At 44.0% G+C, this 20,717-nt stretch overlaps 1 protein-coding gene across 4 annotated transcripts in view; it reads right to left on the bottom strand.

The window, feature by feature from the left end:
* The window catches only part of LOC118792087 (estrogen-related receptor gamma), a 152,817-nt gene that overhangs the window by 65,114 nt on the left and 66,986 nt on the right, over positions 1 to 20,717 (bottom strand). For 2 of the 4 annotated variants that reach the window (XM_036549791.1, XM_036549792.1), the window contains exon 1: positions 12,422 to 12,627. The exons of the other annotated variants lie outside the window; for them this stretch is intronic. In XM_036549791.1, coding sequence (XP_036405684.1) covers positions 12,422 to 12,477 — 56 coding nt within the window. In that variant the 5' untranslated portion in view covers positions 12,478 to 12,627. Of the gene's footprint in view, positions 1 to 12,421; positions 12,628 to 20,717 lie in introns of those variants that run through there. 4 annotated transcript variants of the gene reach the window in all.

Genomic DNA, 20,717 nt, shown 5'->3' with positions numbered 1-20,717 from the left:
TCTCTCTCTCTCTCTCTCACTCTGTCCGTCTCCGCGTTTGTCCACTCTGGTCTTTCTTTTGCTCTGTCTCTCTCTTCTCTCTCTAAGTCTGCCCCCCTCCCTCTTTTATATGCTTTGGCAGGCTGAATAATTCAGGGCTCCTGCTGTCGGTTTGGGCAGCTCCCTGACTCTGCTCCAGAGCGGCCCCTCCGTGGTGTCCCAGAGCCCAGCAGATGGACACCTGCGTGCAGCAGGTGAGACAGATGGCTGTGCTCCGTCTCCGAGGCCCGGGCCGGGCCGCCGGGCCGCTGACGGGCTGCGAGCGGCTCCGCTCGCCCGGGCACATTAGCTTCCCGCCGGCAGGAAGCTTAACAACGCCGACGCCGCGAATAGCGCGGCTTGGAGCCACCCCTCCAGCCGCCCGGTCGCACGCGCGCGCCTCACGGCCACCCGCCTCACCGCGGACCATAACGCCACACTGCCCCCGCCTCGTCTATTAACCAAATCCACCTGCCCGAAACAGGAGCCGTCGTCACGGGGACGCCAGGAGCTGTTTTCACCCCTGATCACACATTCACCACATCGGGTTAGCTGCAAAACTCACGTCCAGCCATCAGACCTAATCTCACTCATGCCCACCATGTACGGCAGAAAACGTGACCACACGTAATAACTAATTAAAACACTAAACCGATTATGTGTTCATTTTATGGTAAATTTGGTATTTTTTCAGTTTATTCCCAGAGCTCGACTCTTTTGCGGTTCCAATCGCCAAATGGGGCAAATGCATTGCGGAGCAGATTACAATCATTAATGTTGAAATGGCGTTACCCCCCCCCCCCTTCGTGTGCACTGTTTGACATACTTATCTCTGCAGTTAACTCCTGACTTTGATACATTCATTCTGTAATGAAGGGAGACCGGGAAAGGCGCACAATTTATATCGGAGAGATAGCCTCAAGAATTTTTACAGGGGCCCGTGCCATTTTGCACTAACTGATAGTGACGTATCCTGGCATGTCGAGGGGCTTTTTTATGGCGCTTTAAGGGATTTATCTAACAGCCCGCTCATGGAGGGAGCCCGGCGAAGGCCCTTTGTTAATATGTAACGTTAATTGAAGCGGCCCTGACATTTTAATGCACGGCCTCATTGTCGCACTTATTAGACTTTCGAAGTGCTGAGCTGAGGGGTGGAGATGGAGCTGGAAGTTAAGGTGGTCAGGCTACACATGTTGATCGGGCCTTCTAATCCGAAGCGCTTTCACCGAAAGGAGGCAAGGACGCTGTCTGTGAGAGGCTATTTAAGGACCAAAAAATTATTTTAAATAAAGTTACATAAAAAGAAAGTGGTGACACTATCAAGGGGGCAAAATTAATCCTATAAAAAGTTTCACTCATCTGTCTCTGAAACTATATGCCGATGGGAGTTCCTTAGGTAAATCTCTGATGTAGTTCCTACCATTTCCATTCTCAAGAACATATAGGCATATAGGACCTTGGCAACAGAAATACAGGCAAATATGACACAAATCTGTAGCTGATAATGCAATTTTGGGATGAAGAACAAACACTACATTCACAAGCTAATTCCCATTACTGGAAATCGGTTCAACAGCAACTGTGGTGGGTATGGAAATGAGATGTCTATTACACCCGGGTTTCACAACACAGTCAAATCATTGAGCTAACATATGGAAATCCAACGCAAAGAGCAAAGACCACGCCTGAGTTTGGAAAAATTTGTTTTTCAAATTCTCTAATTCAGCCTATATGTCCTGGATACTCTAGCTTCTAATTAAGATTAAATTTAGTCTTTCCAGTGCTTCTTGTAAAATTAAGTTGAAGAGTCACTTGAATAAATTAGCTAAACAGATGTCAGTATGATGGAAAATAGGTGATACAGACATATGGTGAGTCAGCCATAGCCTCAGACCTTGTGCAAAGTGCAACCATTCATTGCAATGAGCCAAAGTACATTTTAAAAACCTGAAGCTGCTCTTCGGCAAGCGACCCCAGCAGCCAGTGTTTAAGGTTTGTGTATGTTGAGAGGACAGAGCAGCAGAAGGTGTGCAGGGCGCAGGGATTTTCCACAGTTCAGCGCATGGAGAGATGACGGAGCAAGGGGCGGTGACTGAGTCATCCGAAACCCAGCCCCGCCACCGCTCCGACCTGGAGTGAAGCGCCTGCGAGCCCTTACGGGGATAGAGAGCGCTCCTTCTGTCTCCCCAATTAAGAAAGGAGGCTTTCTAATTCCCCCTCCCGTTCCGCCTCAGCGGACACGTTCAATGTCATTAGCCACACGCCCCCCACCACCACCACCCCCTCTTCTCCTCACCACCCTACCTCCCCGACTCCCGCCTCACTCGGAGTAATGAAACTAATCACTCAACTAATGCTCTGCTCACAGCCCCTCTGTCTTCTGCGAATTCCTCGTCTGATATTTGACTTTGTGTGTTTTTCCCTCTCCGTCTCTCTGTCTCTCTCTCCCTCTCTGGGCCTGTCTGTCTCCTCACCGCTGACCTGATCTCCGTTTAGCTCCACTCGTTTCCTCCTTACTGGCTGTGCTGAACGTGTTCTGAAGAAAGCCAAAGCACAGTCACGTGCTAATGAGCACACCCCTCAAGCCGCTGACACTAACCATTTCACAAGCACAAATCCAAAATGTTTATGCATTATTTAGCCTATGCACTATTGTTTCTGAGTGAAAAATTACATTTTAGTCATTAACAATGAGGCCAAAGATATGATTAAAAAAAAACTGAAACTTTACAAAAGCAAAACCAATGGTAACAGATGATAATCCACTTAACACTGAAAGTAATAAATCCTTTCTGCCACACCACAGATTTCTTTTTTGTAATTCTAATTTAATGTTTTTTTTTTTCTTAGTTTTCAGCAGTCAGCCAATCTACAACCCTGGTTCTTGCCCCAGATAGTGGGAAGAAGATGCAAGCTTTTTTTTTTTTTTTTTTTTTGTCTGAGGCCCACGGAGATGTTTACTACACAAACAGCCTGCGGGGTCAGCGAGGCGGGCGAGCGTGTTTGGAGAGTACACACAGTCCCCGGCTGCATTTTTTGACTCATTCACACAGCCGGCCGCTCACGCGCCAGCCGCCCGCCGCCCGCCGCCGAAGCACAAAGTGCTCCCTTTCTCTCTCAGTCCAGTGAGTAGCCCAATCGATCCGTGCTGCGGAGAGCCTGTCCCTCCAGCCCTGTGTCCGAGCGGCCGAGGAACGCCGCCACACGTTTCCCAATTGTTCATTTTGCTTTCCTGTAGTTACTTTTCAGCCTACAGAATTATTCGGGCCGGCTGCCATAGTGACAACCGGCGTCTTTAAAAATAAAAAATCTCTCTGCGTTATTTCATTTATCGTGCTTTCGTAAATGCTGCACGATCCGAAGACAATAAATTTTGAAACAGTAGAGTGAGAGGGAGTCAAAAAGACAGCAGTGTCTTCCTCTCTCTCTTTAAATTCCGCTATCCATTTTTTATACCTGCAAAGCCTGGCCAAGCTGGACCGCTTGCTGCACGCTTTTAAAGTAATAAAAAAGCTCATAAATTGCAGGCTTCCCTCTCGATTTTCTCAATTTTTTTAAGTCAATGCAACAAAAACTTTTTCGGACTCAAAGAGATCTGGGCAAGGATTTTCTTTATTCCTTTATCACAACGTGCACCTTGATGTTGTATGGGTGATCAAACTGAAATGTTTCTAGTAGTGCCTGCTTATTGGATCAGATTCACACAATAAAGGGTAAGAAAAGCCACACCTTACACTAGGGGCACACTGCAAACTGCCATTTATCTATTTCAGGGAGCTGTTTACTGTTCCATGTTGCCAGGTCTATATAACCAAATCTGGAATTTGCAGGAAAAAGGCAAGCAGATGCCACCTTCACAGCTGACTGGAATGCAAATGGATTCAGTATGCTTCCATATATGTATTTTGTTTCGAAACAAATCAACTGCCACATAACAGGGGGGGAAATACCAGCAGAGTCGAAAGTTTATCTTGGGTCAGGCATCTTTAGGCATTTAAGAAGATTTTATCTTCTTGGACACAAACGTCGCTCAGTTGAAACCACTAAAAGGATGTGAAGCTTACAATAAGTAATCATTGTACTGGCACCTTATCAAATGTTTCGCTTACACACAATCACGATTACACCCTTTGTTTGAAAAGTTTCTGTGATAGAGCTCGGTAGTGTGTAAGTGTTTAACTTGTTTTAAAATGTTTGCGTTATTTCTTTTTTCCTCTCAAGCTGATAAGCCTGGTGCCTGGCCTCCAGGTCGGATTTATCTTATTTGCAACGTTTGTTAATATACTACCAGTGCCATATAGAAACGAGCTTCAATGGAACTCCTTTGACGCTGGATGGAAGAGAGCAGAGTCATCCAAGGACAGTTCTGTTCTACCACTGCAAGGTCTGCGAATGAGAATATTATACACGCCGCTCACAATGTTTGTCAGATCGGATTTTTGCTCGGTATGGTAGGTTTCGACTCAACGGATTAAGGTTTTTTTTTTCTGAGTAAAAAAAAAAATGTCTTGGCAAATGTCTTGGCTTCATATTAGTGATTTGAGAAATTGTAATCATTTTGACTCCACTTTGTAACTATGCAGTCCAGCTTGTTTTAACATTAGCGCTAATGAATGTGATCTCGAAATGTTTTATTGTAGGGGCCCGTCTAGGTAGCATACTTGTCTGGCTCTTTCAACCCTTTCTAGGGTTCTCTACAAGGCAGAAAACAAATCGGCTACAGATGGAGAAAGACGTCAACAGGACTTGTTGGGAGGTTGGTTCCATTGTCTTAGTTGCAATGATCATAGCTTATATGGTACAGAATATAGCAATAAAATAATGCAGAAATCTATATTCTGTGCCAATTAGACTCAAGCTGTGAAAACAGCTTTAACGCATGTCCATGGGTCAGCACTTTGGAGGACTGTTGCATGGTACTGTCGGACAGAGGAGGAAAAGGCAGGCATAATCTCGCAAAGGTGAAAGCTGATTGACATTATTCATTTTCATACAGCAAGGAACATCACAGACACACAATAACGCACAAGAACACTTTCTGCATTCACTTTGGTGATCCAGCATTGGCCACAGCATATTGACCTGGACACACTCCTTTCTGGGTGTAATTTTTGAACAAAGTCTTCTTTTTGCTCAAAATATAGAAGCTATTCTTAATTTAGACTGTGATTTTGATGCAGTCCATTTTCAAGAAGAAAAATGCAAAGGCTACATGCAGATACTAAAACCAACACAAAAAAAATAAATAAAGCAGAGAAGATGGGAAACTGGGAAAGAGGGAAACAATAAACCTTTGTGGTGTTCCCTGGGACTGTTTAACACCCCGGTCCGAATGGGAAATCAGAGCCAGAGCCTGGACATTAGCAGGGAGGACAATGAACTCAATTAGGCCGAAAGGGGGAATGGCTGAGTGCATGCGAGCGTGTGTGTGTGTGGGTGTGAGTGTGTGTGTGTGTGTGTGTGTGTGTGTGTGTGTGTGTGTGTGTGTGTGTGTGTGTGTGTGTGTGTGTGCGTGCGTGCATGCGTGAGTGAATGCTGGCCATTTCACTCATGTGTAGCTGTTTCATCTGTGAAGCCAGTGACCCGTGATTGATCAGAGGGATGCCGGTGTCACAAACACAGAAGCGCCGGCCTCGTGCACGGCTAGTGAGGTGTCCCGAAACGGCCGCAGCTGTGCCTGGAGGGCGGCTGGATCGGCCCTCGCCGGCCACGCCAGTCTCAATACCTGCCCTGCTGCGCTAGCTGGTACCGCTTCCTACCCGTCCGGCAGCAACAGACAAAACGACTGTGGTGGATTCATAAACTTCACCGAAAATAAACAAGCCTACGAGGGGGAAAAAAAAGGCAAGGTAAGCAGAAACATGAAGCTTAAACAGGAAAAACTAGGCGTTGATTTCAATTGCTGAGTCTCACTCTGCGATGATTCTGCATTCCTCCTCCTCTTCCTTCCGATCTGGCAAAAAATTTGGCATCAAAGGGGGCCCCTTTGTGCAGACGCGGTGCGAGGAATCAATTTGCGAGTGCGCCCCGTGCCAGGGTGCTTTAACCTCGAAAGCCTGTGTTATTTAGTTATCAGGGATCTTGCCTTTGACCTCCCGGGTCGGGCCGTGATTAATGGGACAGGTGGGATTTCTCTCCGCTCTGTCACAATGGTGAGCGCCGGCCGCACGGCAGAAAGGCTGTCGGCCTTAATGTGACGGAGCGCGCGGGGACGTGACTGGCAAGGGGGGTGGCGGTGGCGGGGGTGGGGGGGGACAGCTTTATACAAGAACCTTCCGCTCCACTCAAAGGGGACAGCCAGTGAGGAGAATGCAAAACGCCACAATATGAAAAAAGAAAGAAGAGCATAGAATAGAATCTGTTAGGAGAAATATCATTATGTTCATTACCTCACGAACGAGTTGATTCATTTGTTTAAATGTCCAAAAACGTCTGTCGTCACCCACTGCCAGCCCAGCACCCCCCCCCCCCCCGTGCCCTTTTGATTTCCAACACGGCGTACTGAAACCTGACCTTGAAAAGAGATTACACACACAGATCTGACCGTGAGATGATATGATTCAAATGGAAAGACTAAAATGCTCCTGCCATCACACATATCTGTACACTGTCCGGAAAAATCAGACGCGCTGCGTAAATCGCGAATTCTGTTAAACGAATAGACGCAGGTAAAACTAAAAGGAACATTTTATTATTTTTTGCAAATTTCATAAATGACTTATTTTTACAAATGGCTCTATTTTATTCTTCATTATTTTTTTGCTCTTCTTTTTTTTTTGCAAATGCGGAGTCACCTGTCGTTTTTTTTTTAAACGAAATTGAATTAATACAGAGCTAACACAAGTGTTTGTCACCACACATTTCAGCTACTTTCACTAATGGAAGAAAAAATTTAAATTAGACGGCTGTGATAACGCAGAAAGTTGAATTCAAAATCAAACTTGCGCTGTAAAACCACAGCAAAAACGATATTGTTTCTCATAAACACATCAAACAGCTGACCAGATGGATTGTCCTGGGTGTGAAATGTTTTGGTAGCCTGTGGATGAATTAAGCGAGGGCTCTTTTGTCATGGGATGGGGGGTGGGGGCAGGGGATGGGGGGTGGGGGTGGGGGAAGGGGGGTGTGTGAGGGTTCGGTTCGGGGAGGGTGGGGCGAGACCTCACAGGAGCACGGCCGAACCGCGTGAGGGTCCCGTGGCACTGAGGCAGCTGCTTCACCGTCACACGGTGAGGTGGCTTAGGTCTGTGACCGCGGCTCTGCCTCTCGGACTGGGCCAGGAATCGATGTGTGTGACGCCCGCGTGTTTGCCACGCGCTGTGTGCCAGCAGAGAGAATGACGAGGGCCTTGTCCTGTTGCCCTCAGCCAATACATTCTTACCCTTAATACCACACACATTTGCAGCACAAACTATTCCTTTTATTAAGGAAAAAAAAAGCTTTCATAACAGCTCACTGATTTCAGCTCCACAAGGTGGAGTGAAGATCATGTTACATCGCTTATGACTACTAAACCTGCCATCCAGTTTCTTTGTGTGATTGTAGAAAGATAATTTGGGTGCCGCAGAAGTGACAGAGATTTGGACAGGAAGGCAGGGCGGACAGTGTCCATTTGTTAAAACCCTCAAGTTCACACCTGAACCACAGAGGGCAGGGGGGAGGGGAACGTGGTAGTAGCCATGACGATGATAATTAGAGGGAAAGGGCCATCCTTAAACAGAGAGGAAGGAAGGCCGAGTGGGACGGGGAGTGAGATGGCGTCAGCACACACACACACACACATACACACACACACATGAATGCTGCATGATGGAGGCAGGATGGGCTAAATATTTCACTGTCAGCCACCGTGCTAGGTGACAATTCATATCCCCTCTGTGCTTCAGGACAATGACAATTTAATACAAGGGCAGTGGATGTAAAAGAGATGAAAGCAGTACAGACATGGCTCTACCGTAATCACACACTTCCTGTAGAGAACAGCACACACACACACACACACACACACACGCACGCGCACACACATGTACACGCACACACAAAATGGTGAGGGCACACAGACACACACAAACCCGAACACGCAACATTCCCTGGACGCAAACACACATTCTCACACACATCACCTATGCACGCTCCCTCACACTTAAGAGTGCTGGGCCCGGATTCGCAAATCGTAGCTTTAAATTAGCCGCTGCTGGACGCTGCATAGATCTCTTGCCAGTGGGAACCGTCCCACAACCTGAAACCCACAACCACTTCTGCTGTCATGCAAATACTCAGCCCTCCCCATTTGATAAGCAAACCAGCTTGAACTTTTAACCACCATCTCAGCAAACAACAGGCAGGTCAATTTACGCCTATTAGTTTATCTAAGGCTGCTAAATACTTTACAGAGACACCTTTGTTTGCATAGAGACACTGCCTTCCTTAGAAACAAAGGGAAATCGCACAGAGATATCCGTTCACACACTATCCATGACAGTCTTTATATAAGAACCCATTCGTCTGGCTGAGGTTTATCAGTCTGAAAACAACACAGCTTGTGTCAGACAGGGACACAGAACTGAATGAACAAAGTCTCGATAAAACTGCCTCCCTCTTGCAGTATTCTCAGTTGGAGCACAATAAAATTGTTAATTAGCTCTCTTTTTAAATCCATTCAGAAACTGTGTTCCAGCATACAAAAAATACAAATGAACAGAACACATACAAGTAGGTATGCGTGCTAAAACTATACATCTATTAGTATATCACTTTTTGAAATCACACTGTGAGAGATATGTAATCTAACCGCAGGCATGAAGCTCTTCATTTGTGCAGTCTATGTCTCCGCTATCTCTAAATTGGAGCACTCATAAAAGCACATTTAACGGCTTGACAGATTGGCTATAAATCAGACAAATGGACAGTTACATCATTGACAACTGCTTGCAATCTCTGCTGTGGTTTTCTTTTTTTCTGTAGACTTTCCATACTGGTGTGTGTTTGTGTATGTGTGCCTGTGTTCCTGTGTGTGTGTGTGTATGTGTATGTGTGTGTGTGTGTGGGTGTTGTGTGAGTGTGTATAAGTGTGCATGCTCATACATGTGTGTATATGCGCATGCATATGTGTGGTTGTGTGTTCATGTGTGTCAAGTGTGTGTGTATGCATCTGTGTGCGTGTGTGTACGTAAGTGTATACATGCGTGTGTGTGTATGTGTGTGCGTGTGTGTCCATGTATCCACAGGGACGCTCATCACACCTTTTAAACAAAAGGTGAAGAACGCGCCCCCCAACACACGCACACACACACACACACAGACGCGCACCGCTCTGAATGGCTGTCTGCTCACAAGGGTGTCCCCTTTTAACTGGAGTTAATTACCCTTGGAGAGCTTCAGACCCCTTCAAATAAGGGGAAGTGGCAACACAGATTCAAATGGGCAGGGAGACAATAAGGACAATCAGCAGCCAGACAGCAATCGAGGAGGAGACGCAGGGAGAGACATGTAAAACAGAGAGCACACCTCTTCACACGGGAAGAGGAGGAAAAGGCACAGAAAGCACGCATTAACCACCGGGGGGGCAGTGAATACCGACCGACATGGTTTGACGGATGTATTAAGTAAATGCTTTCATAAGGAGATTAAAAGGATTTTAATTTAGGCGATCCCTCTTTTCCTCAAAGGCGAGCGTTCCAAAGTCATTTTTGGCTTTAATATAAATTCCTCTTTTCAGGAACAGAAGCAAATAACGTATAAACCAATATTAAAACAGCATATGCCGCCGTGTACGAAAACCACTTTATCGAAATGATGAGATTAAATAAAGTCTGTTTCTCTTTTATAGTGAAAAAAATTATCAGGAATATCAGAAAATTTTCAAACACTGCCACATAGCAGAACTACTTGCAACTTAGACACATACAGCAAGAGTTTTTTTTGTAAAAAATATATATCCCAAAATATAATATAAATATAAAACTGCTTCATTAATAATGCTAAATACCCAGATATAAATACACAAGAAAAATATTTATGTATTTTCATAACACATACTGTGGACTGACTTAAGATAATAGTTCATTTTGTTTTCTCAAAATTACAGTATTTATGTAATATAAATAGTATACAATATTACACCAAAGCACCAATTTACTTTTGTTAAATTGCCGCTTTCAAAATTCAAAATTCAAATGTAAAAATTGTAACAGGAAAATCATAGAAGGTGACTGAGGAAAAACAGAAAAAGATGGAAACACACTATATTGTTCTCGCCAGGGCATGCATGATGCAAAAACACTCAATATATTTCAGTAACTAATTGAACAAAGCTCTACTTCCCTTTTTTATTTTACACTTACAGGGTCTTTATTCAAATGGTAGATGTAACCTATGATATACAAAATAGTCCTAAATGGATAAACTTTACAACAACACCTGAAGAAAAGAATATGCCTGCAAATGCCTCCTAAATCCAATATCTTCAGAATTATTTCCTAATAGTTCAGTATTTGATTGTTTGAAGAGTAAAATAATTAGCCATTTATGTATCACTTGCTATCGCTAACAACCAACAAAAAACATTATGAAAATCAAATGAAATCTATGTTAACGGAAAACAACAGCATTGTTACACCACAAAATACTTATTACTTTTACAAATAAAATAAATGCAAAAATAATATTTTTCATAGAACAGAAGCAACAAATATACAGCGATATTTGAAACACATCACAGGAAAAACAACATTTTTATATGCCATAAGAAACTGATGAAGACCAAATTGATTGACACTGATCAATCTAATGGAAAGTGTGATAAGAAAAAGAAAATCCAGGTTCTTCTGTTCATTTAAATGTTATATTCTCTCGTTGTAAATTTACCTTAGTTTAAATGTATGAATTGTGATTGGTATATTGTTTATTTCTGATGAGGAGGTATCTGAGTGAACCTACTGTAACATGCAGTATAGTTATTGTTTTACTGACTAATTACTTAATTGCAATTTCACACAGTCCACTTATAATGTCTTGAGTTTATCACAGCATATAATATGAGGCATCTCACATTTTAAAGACATCCTGGTTAGCTTGCGAAGCTGTTGTCTTGTACTCTGCTATCAACGGCTTTGTAACTTTGCCTTATCTCCAAATGGCTCAACAGTCAAACAATGCTACAATGCTGGTATAGTTTTTATCTGTGTTTTAATGTAGCAGAGGCCAAGGGTTAATACTTTTGGTAATTCATTTATGGAACACAGAACAATGTAACCTGTTCAGCTCATATTTGGTTGGGTTTTTCTATATTTTGATATGAAATGATACGAAATAATGGAGTGCATGAAGCTCAGTTATATTAAATCGTTGTGGTTAAATTATCATTTCTGCATTTTCCGAACCTTGCTTAAAGGTATTTCTAGCAATATTTACATTTTAGTATATTAAGCTGTTTGATTTTTCATATTTCTTAATTATACAGAATTTCAACAATTGCTATACAATTACAGATTATTATTTTTTTTTGCAGGCATTTATTAAGATAGACTATCTCCATTTCAACATTAATAAAAGAAAGACAATTCAAACAAAAGTGGGTCGGCTTAATTCATTTACTTGACTAATTCCAAACCCACACAAACAGCACAATCTATCTAGTGTCTCATGTATGTTTTCAGCTGATCAGCACTTCCAACCAATCCCTACACCGAGCTGAGAGACACCACATCCCAGTGAAGGCTCCTGGTTGTGCTCTGCTGTGGTATCTCATTGTGTTGTCCCCGCGCTCTGTCTGTAGCAATCCTAATGCCTTTAGTGGGACACACGCTGTGCAGCCCGTCTGATATCCACACTCCCGTGGCATTTAAGACAGATCTCTCTCTCTCTCTCTCTCTCTCTCTCCCCCCTCTCCCCGACCGCTTTCACTTTTGCTGCCACATCTAAAGGACACTTCTGGGACAGAGTTCCGACACCCCCGCACATGCCTCTCCTCGTCCCCTCACCGGCGACAACAATTAACGCTCGCCGATGTCTGCTTCCCCACTTAAATCAACTTCCAAATCACAAGCTCTATGCCAGACAGAAACTTTTCCTCCCCGTTTTAAAGCAGGTTTTTCTGAGTTGCGTGCCGCGAGAGCAGGAGGCTGAGGTGGGACGCAGGCAGGTAAATGGAAGCCCGTGCGCGCTGCGCTGTGTGGGCGAGCGTCCAACGCCAGAGCCCTACGCAGAAGCTGAGAGGCGACCCAAGCACAGACGCAAGAGGTGCGCTCTCTCTACCTGTCAAAAAGCCCCTCCACACGCTGCGGGACACCTCAGCCACTCAGACTCACACAGGCACAGGAATGGCATGCACATACACACACACGCACACACACATACGCACATCTCTGTACATTTAAAAATAGAGGAAAGAAAAGGTACCTACTCTTGTTCGGAGTGGTAGGAGAAACACTCGGGAAGGGAAAGTTCTACCGAATCCATGTGCGCTCTGCAACCATAATTTGAGCAAACCCTCTCAATAAATCAAAGTGGCTTTTTCTCTCTCTCTGTCTCTCTCTCTTTCTCTCTCGCGCTGACAGAGCAGTGCAATTAACAGAAACGTTCTCCCGGTGACAAGCCTATAGGCACAGCCAGTTGGGACCAAAAGCTCTTGCACTCTTCTAATCAAGGACTTAAAGGCACGAGCAGAGCTCATTAATATGAAGCGAGGCTACACATATGCAGTCCCTCCGGCCCATCCCTGCGCCTGATTGGTGCCTTCCCGGCCAATTGGAGCTGGATGCTGTCTGCTCACACTGAGAGAATCTGAGCAGGTGGAGAGGGTGGGAAGAAACAAAGAGAGAGAGAGAGAGAGAGAGAGAGAGAGCTGGAACACGGACAGACGGAAAGGGAGGGGGGATTTAAAGAACCAGAACATTCCCCCTGGAAAGACGATGATTATCAGTAAGGGGTGTCAGGCGCTGAGATAAAGCCTTTCAGACCTTGTTGATACAAAACACTGAGAATGAGGGAATGTGATGCAAACACAGTATCCATCTATTATTCTCTAGATGGGTATTTTTCCCTCACTGGGTCCTCTCTTTCTCTTTCTCTCTCTCAGGGAGAGAGGGATCTAAAACAAAAGAAGTGGCTGGTACTGATTCTCTGACACATATAGTTTATCTTTTGGTGTAGACCTTGTTTTGGTAAGGGGGCTGTTGTCTTTAACACAATTTAATTTTAATGATAAGACACCTGTCAAAAACTTTTCAATTCAAATTCAAATCAAGTCAAAGAGAGTGAGTGTGTTTGTACATTTATTTGAGAATATTAAAAAATACAGGAATTTAAAGTGAATGAGAGTGTGTTTGTGCATGCCTGTACATGTGTGTTAGTGTGTGTGTGTGCGTGAACGCATGTATGTGGGTGTGTGTGTGTCCATGTGTGCATTTGTGTGTGTGTGTGCTTGAGTGTGGGTGTGTATGTGTATACGTGTATGTATGTGTGCATGTGTGTTTATGCATGCATGTGTGTGTTTATGCATGCTTTGTGTGTGTGTGTGTGTGTGTGTGTGTGCGCACACATGCTTAGGTGGTCACGCATCAGAGAAGGTTAACTGTTTGCATTAGTAACTGTGTGGGAACAACAGCAGGAATCAGAAAAACAGACGCAAAGCTATCCAGCACGGCTCAGTGGAACATTAAAACTGCTTCAGATGACACAACAGTACCTTGCACACAAAATTAAAACCGTGTTACGCAGTCTGAGAATGGTCCTCTTTCATGTGAGACACATGGCATTGTGGACTATACATTGACATTACATCACGGCACATCTGACATTACAATGGACGATTCATGTCAGGATTTTCTGGGAGAAAGAAAATATTTCTCCTTTTTTGCATAACTTCAAATAAAGAGTCTTTGTCATGGGCTCATTCTTCTCATTGTCTGTGGCTCTGGCACCAGTCTGCTGTATTTCCACATGCAGCTGGGCACACTGGACACCTCTGGTTCCCCAGCGCACACCACAATTCCCCACTGGCACAAACTTTCAGGGGCTTCACTGGTTCCAATTATTCAATCTCGCCACCATGTTGTGTGTGTAATTGTCTACGGCTATTTTCTTCTCGCCAGGATTTGAACCCTATTTTACAGGAGTGCGTTTTTCTCTTTTTGCGGTTTTGCTTTCATTATAATAAGCGGTATTCCCATGACTCTCAGCGCCGCGATGCTATTCAGATTGGGGCGATGTGGGAGTGAGTGGCGGTGACTTCTCGGAATGCTGTCAGGGGAAGGGGGCAACGCTGAAGCGGACGCAACCTCCACCATCCATTCTCCAAGCACAAGCGAACACAACCACTGTGGAGGGGAGGGTCGCCGAGACAACTCCACCTGAACTCCAGGAAAAAAGCAGTGAAAAATCGTAAACGTTATCCTGGCTGTTTTAAAAATGCTCTCGCATGATATTATCCATGGCTCTTAAACATAGGGTTCTGTGTTCCATTACACCCTCAATATGCACCATCCCTTTCTGAAAAAAAAAACAAGAAAACATTAAACAAGTGAACAGACAAGGTCCATAACATGATCGCCTTTCATAAAAACCCCATTTGAAATTAATGGAGGAAAGCAGCTCTGCTCTTTATCACAGTCCTTTTTCTGTCGCTCCCCGGATGCGATGTTGGCCACTTATTAATCCCAAACTGTCCACCCTGAAGGGGTACAGACTGAAACCATTCTGCAAACACCTCCTTCACCTGCTAGCAAGCTGTTTTATGGAGGAACAGAACAGTAGGGAACAATACCATCATTTCGAGTGCAAGACCTGCTGCCCATGTTCGCAGACAGCTGGACTTTATGAAAGTCCTCCAAAATGGCTCTGGACTGGGCTTCGCAGTGAGGAAATTTGCTGAGAAAGACCTGGGGATAACAGGACATGCTGTGCCATTCTAGGTCTCCATATCATCATCGTAGTGTTTCTGTGAAAAATTATACCCAGAAGGACAATCAACTCATTCTATTCGCTTCTCAGTTGAATCACATGTAACCACCCAGTAAATGTTTTGAGAGTTTGTGTTGTCCCTGTTCTGAAATATTTTGGGGTGGGGAGGCATATTTATGAATGATTTTATGCACTGTCCAGGTGGTCATTGTCCACTGAACAGAAACGCATAGGAGTTCACAGTGTGAATAAATCTGTTAGTCAAAAAAAGACTTAATTCCAATATAAATACCAGTATAAATATTTATCTCCTGTTACATTCATTCAGCTACATTAAGATGTATGGTACCCCTTCACTATCACTGCAGTTGTACATTTATCATATATATTTGTTTTTTTAATGTGTTATTCCAGGATAAGAAAAAAATAAGAAGGTACCCATTCTAATTTTTATTTGGGAAAATATCGATTTAATTAACTGTTAAGAACCGTGCATTTCCTAAAAGACTGTGGAGATTCAGTTTATGCAAAACAAGGTTTCAAAGCCCTTCTCCTTGAACGTGAGAATGCAGGCGTGCATTTGAACATGGTTTAATTGCTTACAGTTAAAAATGTAAACAGCGAGCGGCTGAAACAATGCTGCTTTTGCTTTTGAATGCAGAACGCTCTGAGGAGAAGGAAGAGACACTTTTGTACTGGCGTATCCCCAGGGTCTGCCTTACATCTTCACAGATTTACAGATATCAAAAAACTAGGGAAAAAGTAATGTCAGGCTACAGCATTTAATGATACTACTACTAACAAAAACAACAATAACAACAATATAAAAAATAATACTAATACTAATACTGCTACGATTAATACTACTACTACTGATAACAATAATAAAAATTGCTTGTATTTAGGATCCCGATAATGTAGCCTTACGACCACATAGCCAACGCACACACGTACTAGTCCGGCTAGACCACTAACATGTCCGAATGTAGCTGTAGCTCTCATTAATGTACAGCAGTGGTGAGGGTGGGCGAGATGGAGTGCATGGAACAGTAGGGATGAGGCGGTGCTCACCCCGAGCTCCGGAGAGCTGCAGGGAGTGTGCCAGCATCTGGCCTTGCTCGTTCTCCTGTTAAATTTGGGCTGTGCAGTGGGGTGTGGTGCACCGAGCGTATTGATTCGGTTACAGTGGGCCACTCCCAGCCATTGCCGGCGGTCCCCTTTTTAGGTCACACACCCTCTATTTCTGATAAGGGCTGAAGCCCCTAAAGCCCTGCCCTGAATGACCCCGCCCCAAACCTCCCCACCTACCCACCCATGAATCACTCATTATGACATCAGACAGTGGGAGGAGCTGCACCTCAGGTCGGTGACCTCAACTTCAGCAGCAGTGATAGCGTTACTAAGAGAGCATTGCTACTTGTGATAGTACTGGTACAGTATACCCTTTCAGTTTAATTCATTCCAATAGCTACACCACAGTGCGGGGGAGTCTCACCTCTTTACTCGACGCTTCTGGCATTATGAAGTTATTAATAAGATTAAATGGGAGAGAATTCTTTCAGACCTTGTCTTTTCTCCCATTAATAGCCTCTAATCCCCGGCGCCTTCATGAATACATTGGGAGTTAAGTATGCGCGAAAGGTCGGGGGGCTGATTGCTCCTGGTGTCAATATGTGTCAATAGCTGATCTCCTTTTTCATTAGCAGTTTCCGCACAGCTTTTTTGTCTCCGTTGTGTCTGATACCTTGTTTAACAATTTGCCGCGCAATCTCGGGAAAAAAAAGAGAATGTGTAGCGTATCACCATAAAAGGAATCACACGTTATTGAGGATGAGCTGGGTTTCACTCGGTCGAGCAAGGTAACAGCCACAAAGCGCGATAGATTGCAGAAGCAATTACCGTGAGTATCAATACCATTTAAAGCCAGACCTAAAATAAGTACTACAAGACGAAACAGACAAAGGGGGAAGAGGTGGTCTTAACAGCGGATGGAAGGCCGCGGTAATTAGGGCTCCTCTCCTTCATCCCTTTTTCTCCGAGTGCGAAGCGGTGAAGGAGGAAGATGGAGGAGGAGGATGACCACTCTGTTCGCGGGCGGCTGACACCCGCGTGGGACTCACCGCAGTTTTGTCTGCGGCGCATCAATCATGGCGGTCAATAGGGTCGCACGAGTTCATTAAGGTCACGCGTCAGCCACCGCCAAGGGCCCCACCCCCCCCCCCCCCCCCCCCCCCCCCCCCCCGGAAAAGCGCAGCCTGGTCAATGCCGCCGCCGGAGTTGTTTAAAATCAACTCATCAAAATCAGGCTGTAATAAATTCAAGGCGGAGGTCAATCGCTCACACACAGGTCAGCGCTGCATCTTCTACCCGGGTATCACAAGGTAAATTGGAACAAAGTCATTAAGGATGAAAAGTACTGCATGTAAAAAAATCAAATACATTTTTTTTTTTTAATTATTGTAAAACAGAATTATGTATCTGTAATAAGTACAGTCCTCCTAGTTGTTTCATATGAGGTCTGGTGAAATATAAAAGTAGAAATATAAAAGTATAAAAAGGAAAAGTATAAAAAATTGTCTATACATAAAAATATCTATACAGAATATACAATAGATTAAAAACCAGTGTATAAACCTTATTCAGTGTCTTTTATATGTTGGAAAAAAATACAGATAATTTTTCTGTGTCTTTTTAAATGCCTGTGTACAGTAAGATTGAGCTCTTCTGTGTGTCTATGGAAGGAGGTTTACACAAACACACACACACACTGTCAGCGGGGCTGCAGTCTGCCTGCATGTAGCCAGTGGTTAGAGGAGTGCGGTGTTTGGCGACACACTCAGCGGGAAGTGTGCTGTGTGTGTACACAGCGGAGCACGTCGCGAGGCTGTCGAAGACGCTGTGCCATCCAGGAGGAGAAGAGCGACAGGCCCTGTCGCCACAGGAACCTGTCCAGGGCCACAGAAGCCCAGGGCAACACAAAGCTTCCCTTCTCCTATGAAATGTGTTAAGCCTTTAATCAGTTTTTGTTTTTTGTGAAAGCCTATACACCGCCTTACTAAGTCATGATCAATTATTCACAAAAACCTTCTCGCTGCTAAGAAAAAAAAAAAAAATGCACTGCATTTTTCAAAGCACACCCTTGCCTCAAAACCTCTTAATAAACCAAGGCGTAATTGGCCGTTATGCATGTGACATTCGCACACAGTAAAGTTGGGCGGGAAACAGCGCGGACACACAGATCTGCCTCTGCAGTGACGCTTCTCACTCAGGGCTGCAGCACAAAGGCTCAGGCAGCTCACTGGTGGAGGGGCCGCGTGCAGCGCCGCTGTGGACAATAGAGGGAGCTACTGGCTGCAATGTGGTCATCCAGTCACAGCGAGTCCGGTGACTGGAGGCAGGAGCTCCGAGCCCGTGCGTGTGTGTGTCCCATACACAGCTCTCTTTATCCAAGTGTGCACATCTAACCACGTACAACGGCAAAAGGAGGACTCTTGTTCACCCTTCTCAAAAACACACAACCTCTTCTCGCAGTCTCAGCAAGCACTGTGATTTAAACAAACTGCAGTGATATGTAAGAGAGTCATGCAGATTTGTTACTCGCAGAAATCTGCCTATAAAAAACTAACATTTATAAATCCACAACTGAAATTCACCTGTTGTTTAAGAATATTTCTCCATTGGATTTAGCTCCTACTGCTCAGCTGGCAAAAGGTAGTTCCCTTCTCCAGCGCTCAACGCCACTGAACACGTTGCTCCATTTTTCCGTACATGTGACAAGTCCTCCTGAACAACTGCCACCACTTCAACTCAGCAAAAGGGAGAACGGAAAAAAAACCCGGTGAACAACCCACTGTTATAAGAGGAAATAACACGAGGTTACAGTGGCTGGAAATAAGCGAGTGGCTAAGTAATCTAATGGTGTATCAGCAGGTACAGTTGTCACATGAAGGAAAGTGCCAATTTCAAAGCCCCCCTGCCTTGGCGGTGTGATAACAGACTCTTTGGGCCCTGGGGAGGCCAAAATCCTACGTTCGCCAACCTCTCTTTGATTCTGTGACTGCTGCTAGCGTGTGCTCCTGTAGACCCCCCCCCCCAATGCTGAGGCCCGGGATCGACCTTCCCCTTCAAGCCAAGCCTGGCGCCCCAGTGCAGGATGGGAAATGAAAGGGACGCCCACGGTTGGAGGTTATTAGTTTCCCTCTCTGATCCATGCCAGGACTGGAGCAGGGTTCTTTGCTGGAGCAAGATGGCTGGATTGTCGAGGATATGAAAGTGGTTGGGGGGGAGCGGAGGGAGGCAGGTTAGGGGAAAGACCTTTGTTTCATCTCGAGTCTGAAAGAGAATATTCCCATAATTCCATCAACATATGTTCTAAACTTTGACCCCAAATTCAAAAAGGACAAGAAAATTCAGGTTACTTTTGATTTTACAAACACAGCTTAGTCTTCAAACAATAACCGATTTTAACATTAAAAAAACTGTTCTTATACTGACCAAAAATAACATTTCTTTGTAAATTAAAGTTCAGGACAAATTTTGGTTGAAACCAGGGCTATGCAGGTGAAATACAGAGTGTAGAAGAATTTTTTCTTGTTGTCATGTCTTGTCTCCTGTTTATGGAGCAGATGACTAACAGATGTTGTAAATCAGGGAATGAAGACAATGTAATTCCATTAATCTACATACATGGCTACAATAATTTAGCTACTGAATTCTATAGCTGGACGGTGATGTTGAAGTGTCATGTAACTACACCGTACATCACAGGCATATCAAGTGACTGTCCGCTGAAATACTGAAAACGCAGCAATGTCCGTTCGGTTTGATTAAAACACAGAACTGGACTTGACGTGTTGTGAATACCCATAACCAGATTTCCTCCCCCATTTGAGGCTGATCATCTCGTCTCCAGCTGTATTCAAAGCAGGTGCTGTGCTGCCGTTAATATTATAATGCTTTATGTGTTCAGTTTCTCTGTAAACTCAAATCAAATTAGCTTATTGATGGCCAGAGCCAACTCCGACAACTTCCAGTTCTTGTGCTTGCAGCCCATTAACGCCCATGCATCGGTCTAAGATCATTAGTGAGCGCAATCATGCTGTTTTTTCTTAATATGCGTGTAATCCTTGGGCTGCGTAAGACAAACACAATTGGGCTATACAATAAATGGTTAATAAATTAGTCACGGCTATACTGGGTGCTCACACACTTGTATGCATTAAGACAGTCATAATTCCCTGGTTTTGATGCAGAACATGACTATTGTTTAGCTGTTGAATATTCCATAGGCTTCATCCCACTGTCTATTTTGGTATACAGAACCTGGCTCCAGTAAGAGAATTAGGGAATTCATTCTTAAAAGTAAACCTTGTGCAATTTATTTACTTTATATTTAGCATGGTTTGATGCAATTTTTTAAAGGAAAGGAGAATGTATGCACATCCTTAGAATTCCACGTGTCAGGTAATAAAGCAAAACATACTCTATAAATAAATATACTCATACACTGTAAAATTAACAAGTGAAAACTTTATTAATGGAGAATTCAAACAATATTTTGACCACAAAGGTTCACCATTTTTGAAATGTTTGATTTCACCATTACAGTTTTCAATTGGGAGCAATACATGTATTCATAGGTAATGTCTATGGATGCAAAGTTTTTTTATGCATACCATCAATGGCACCCTTAGTAATATTTATAATCAAGATAAGACGTAATCAATGAATCTTAAAGAGACAAAAATAAAACGGTGACAAGTTGCCAACACTAACACTTCAACTTAACCTAATCAACC

The sequence above is a fragment of the Megalops cyprinoides genome, chromosome 17 (assembly GCF_013368585.1).
Source record: "Megalops cyprinoides isolate fMegCyp1 chromosome 17, fMegCyp1.pri, whole genome shotgun sequence".
Lineage (NCBI taxonomy): Eukaryota > Metazoa > Chordata > Actinopteri > Elopiformes > Megalopidae > Megalops > Megalops cyprinoides.
The sequence above is the reverse complement of the archived record's forward strand: the minus strand, read 5'-3'. Positions and strand labels throughout refer to the sequence as shown.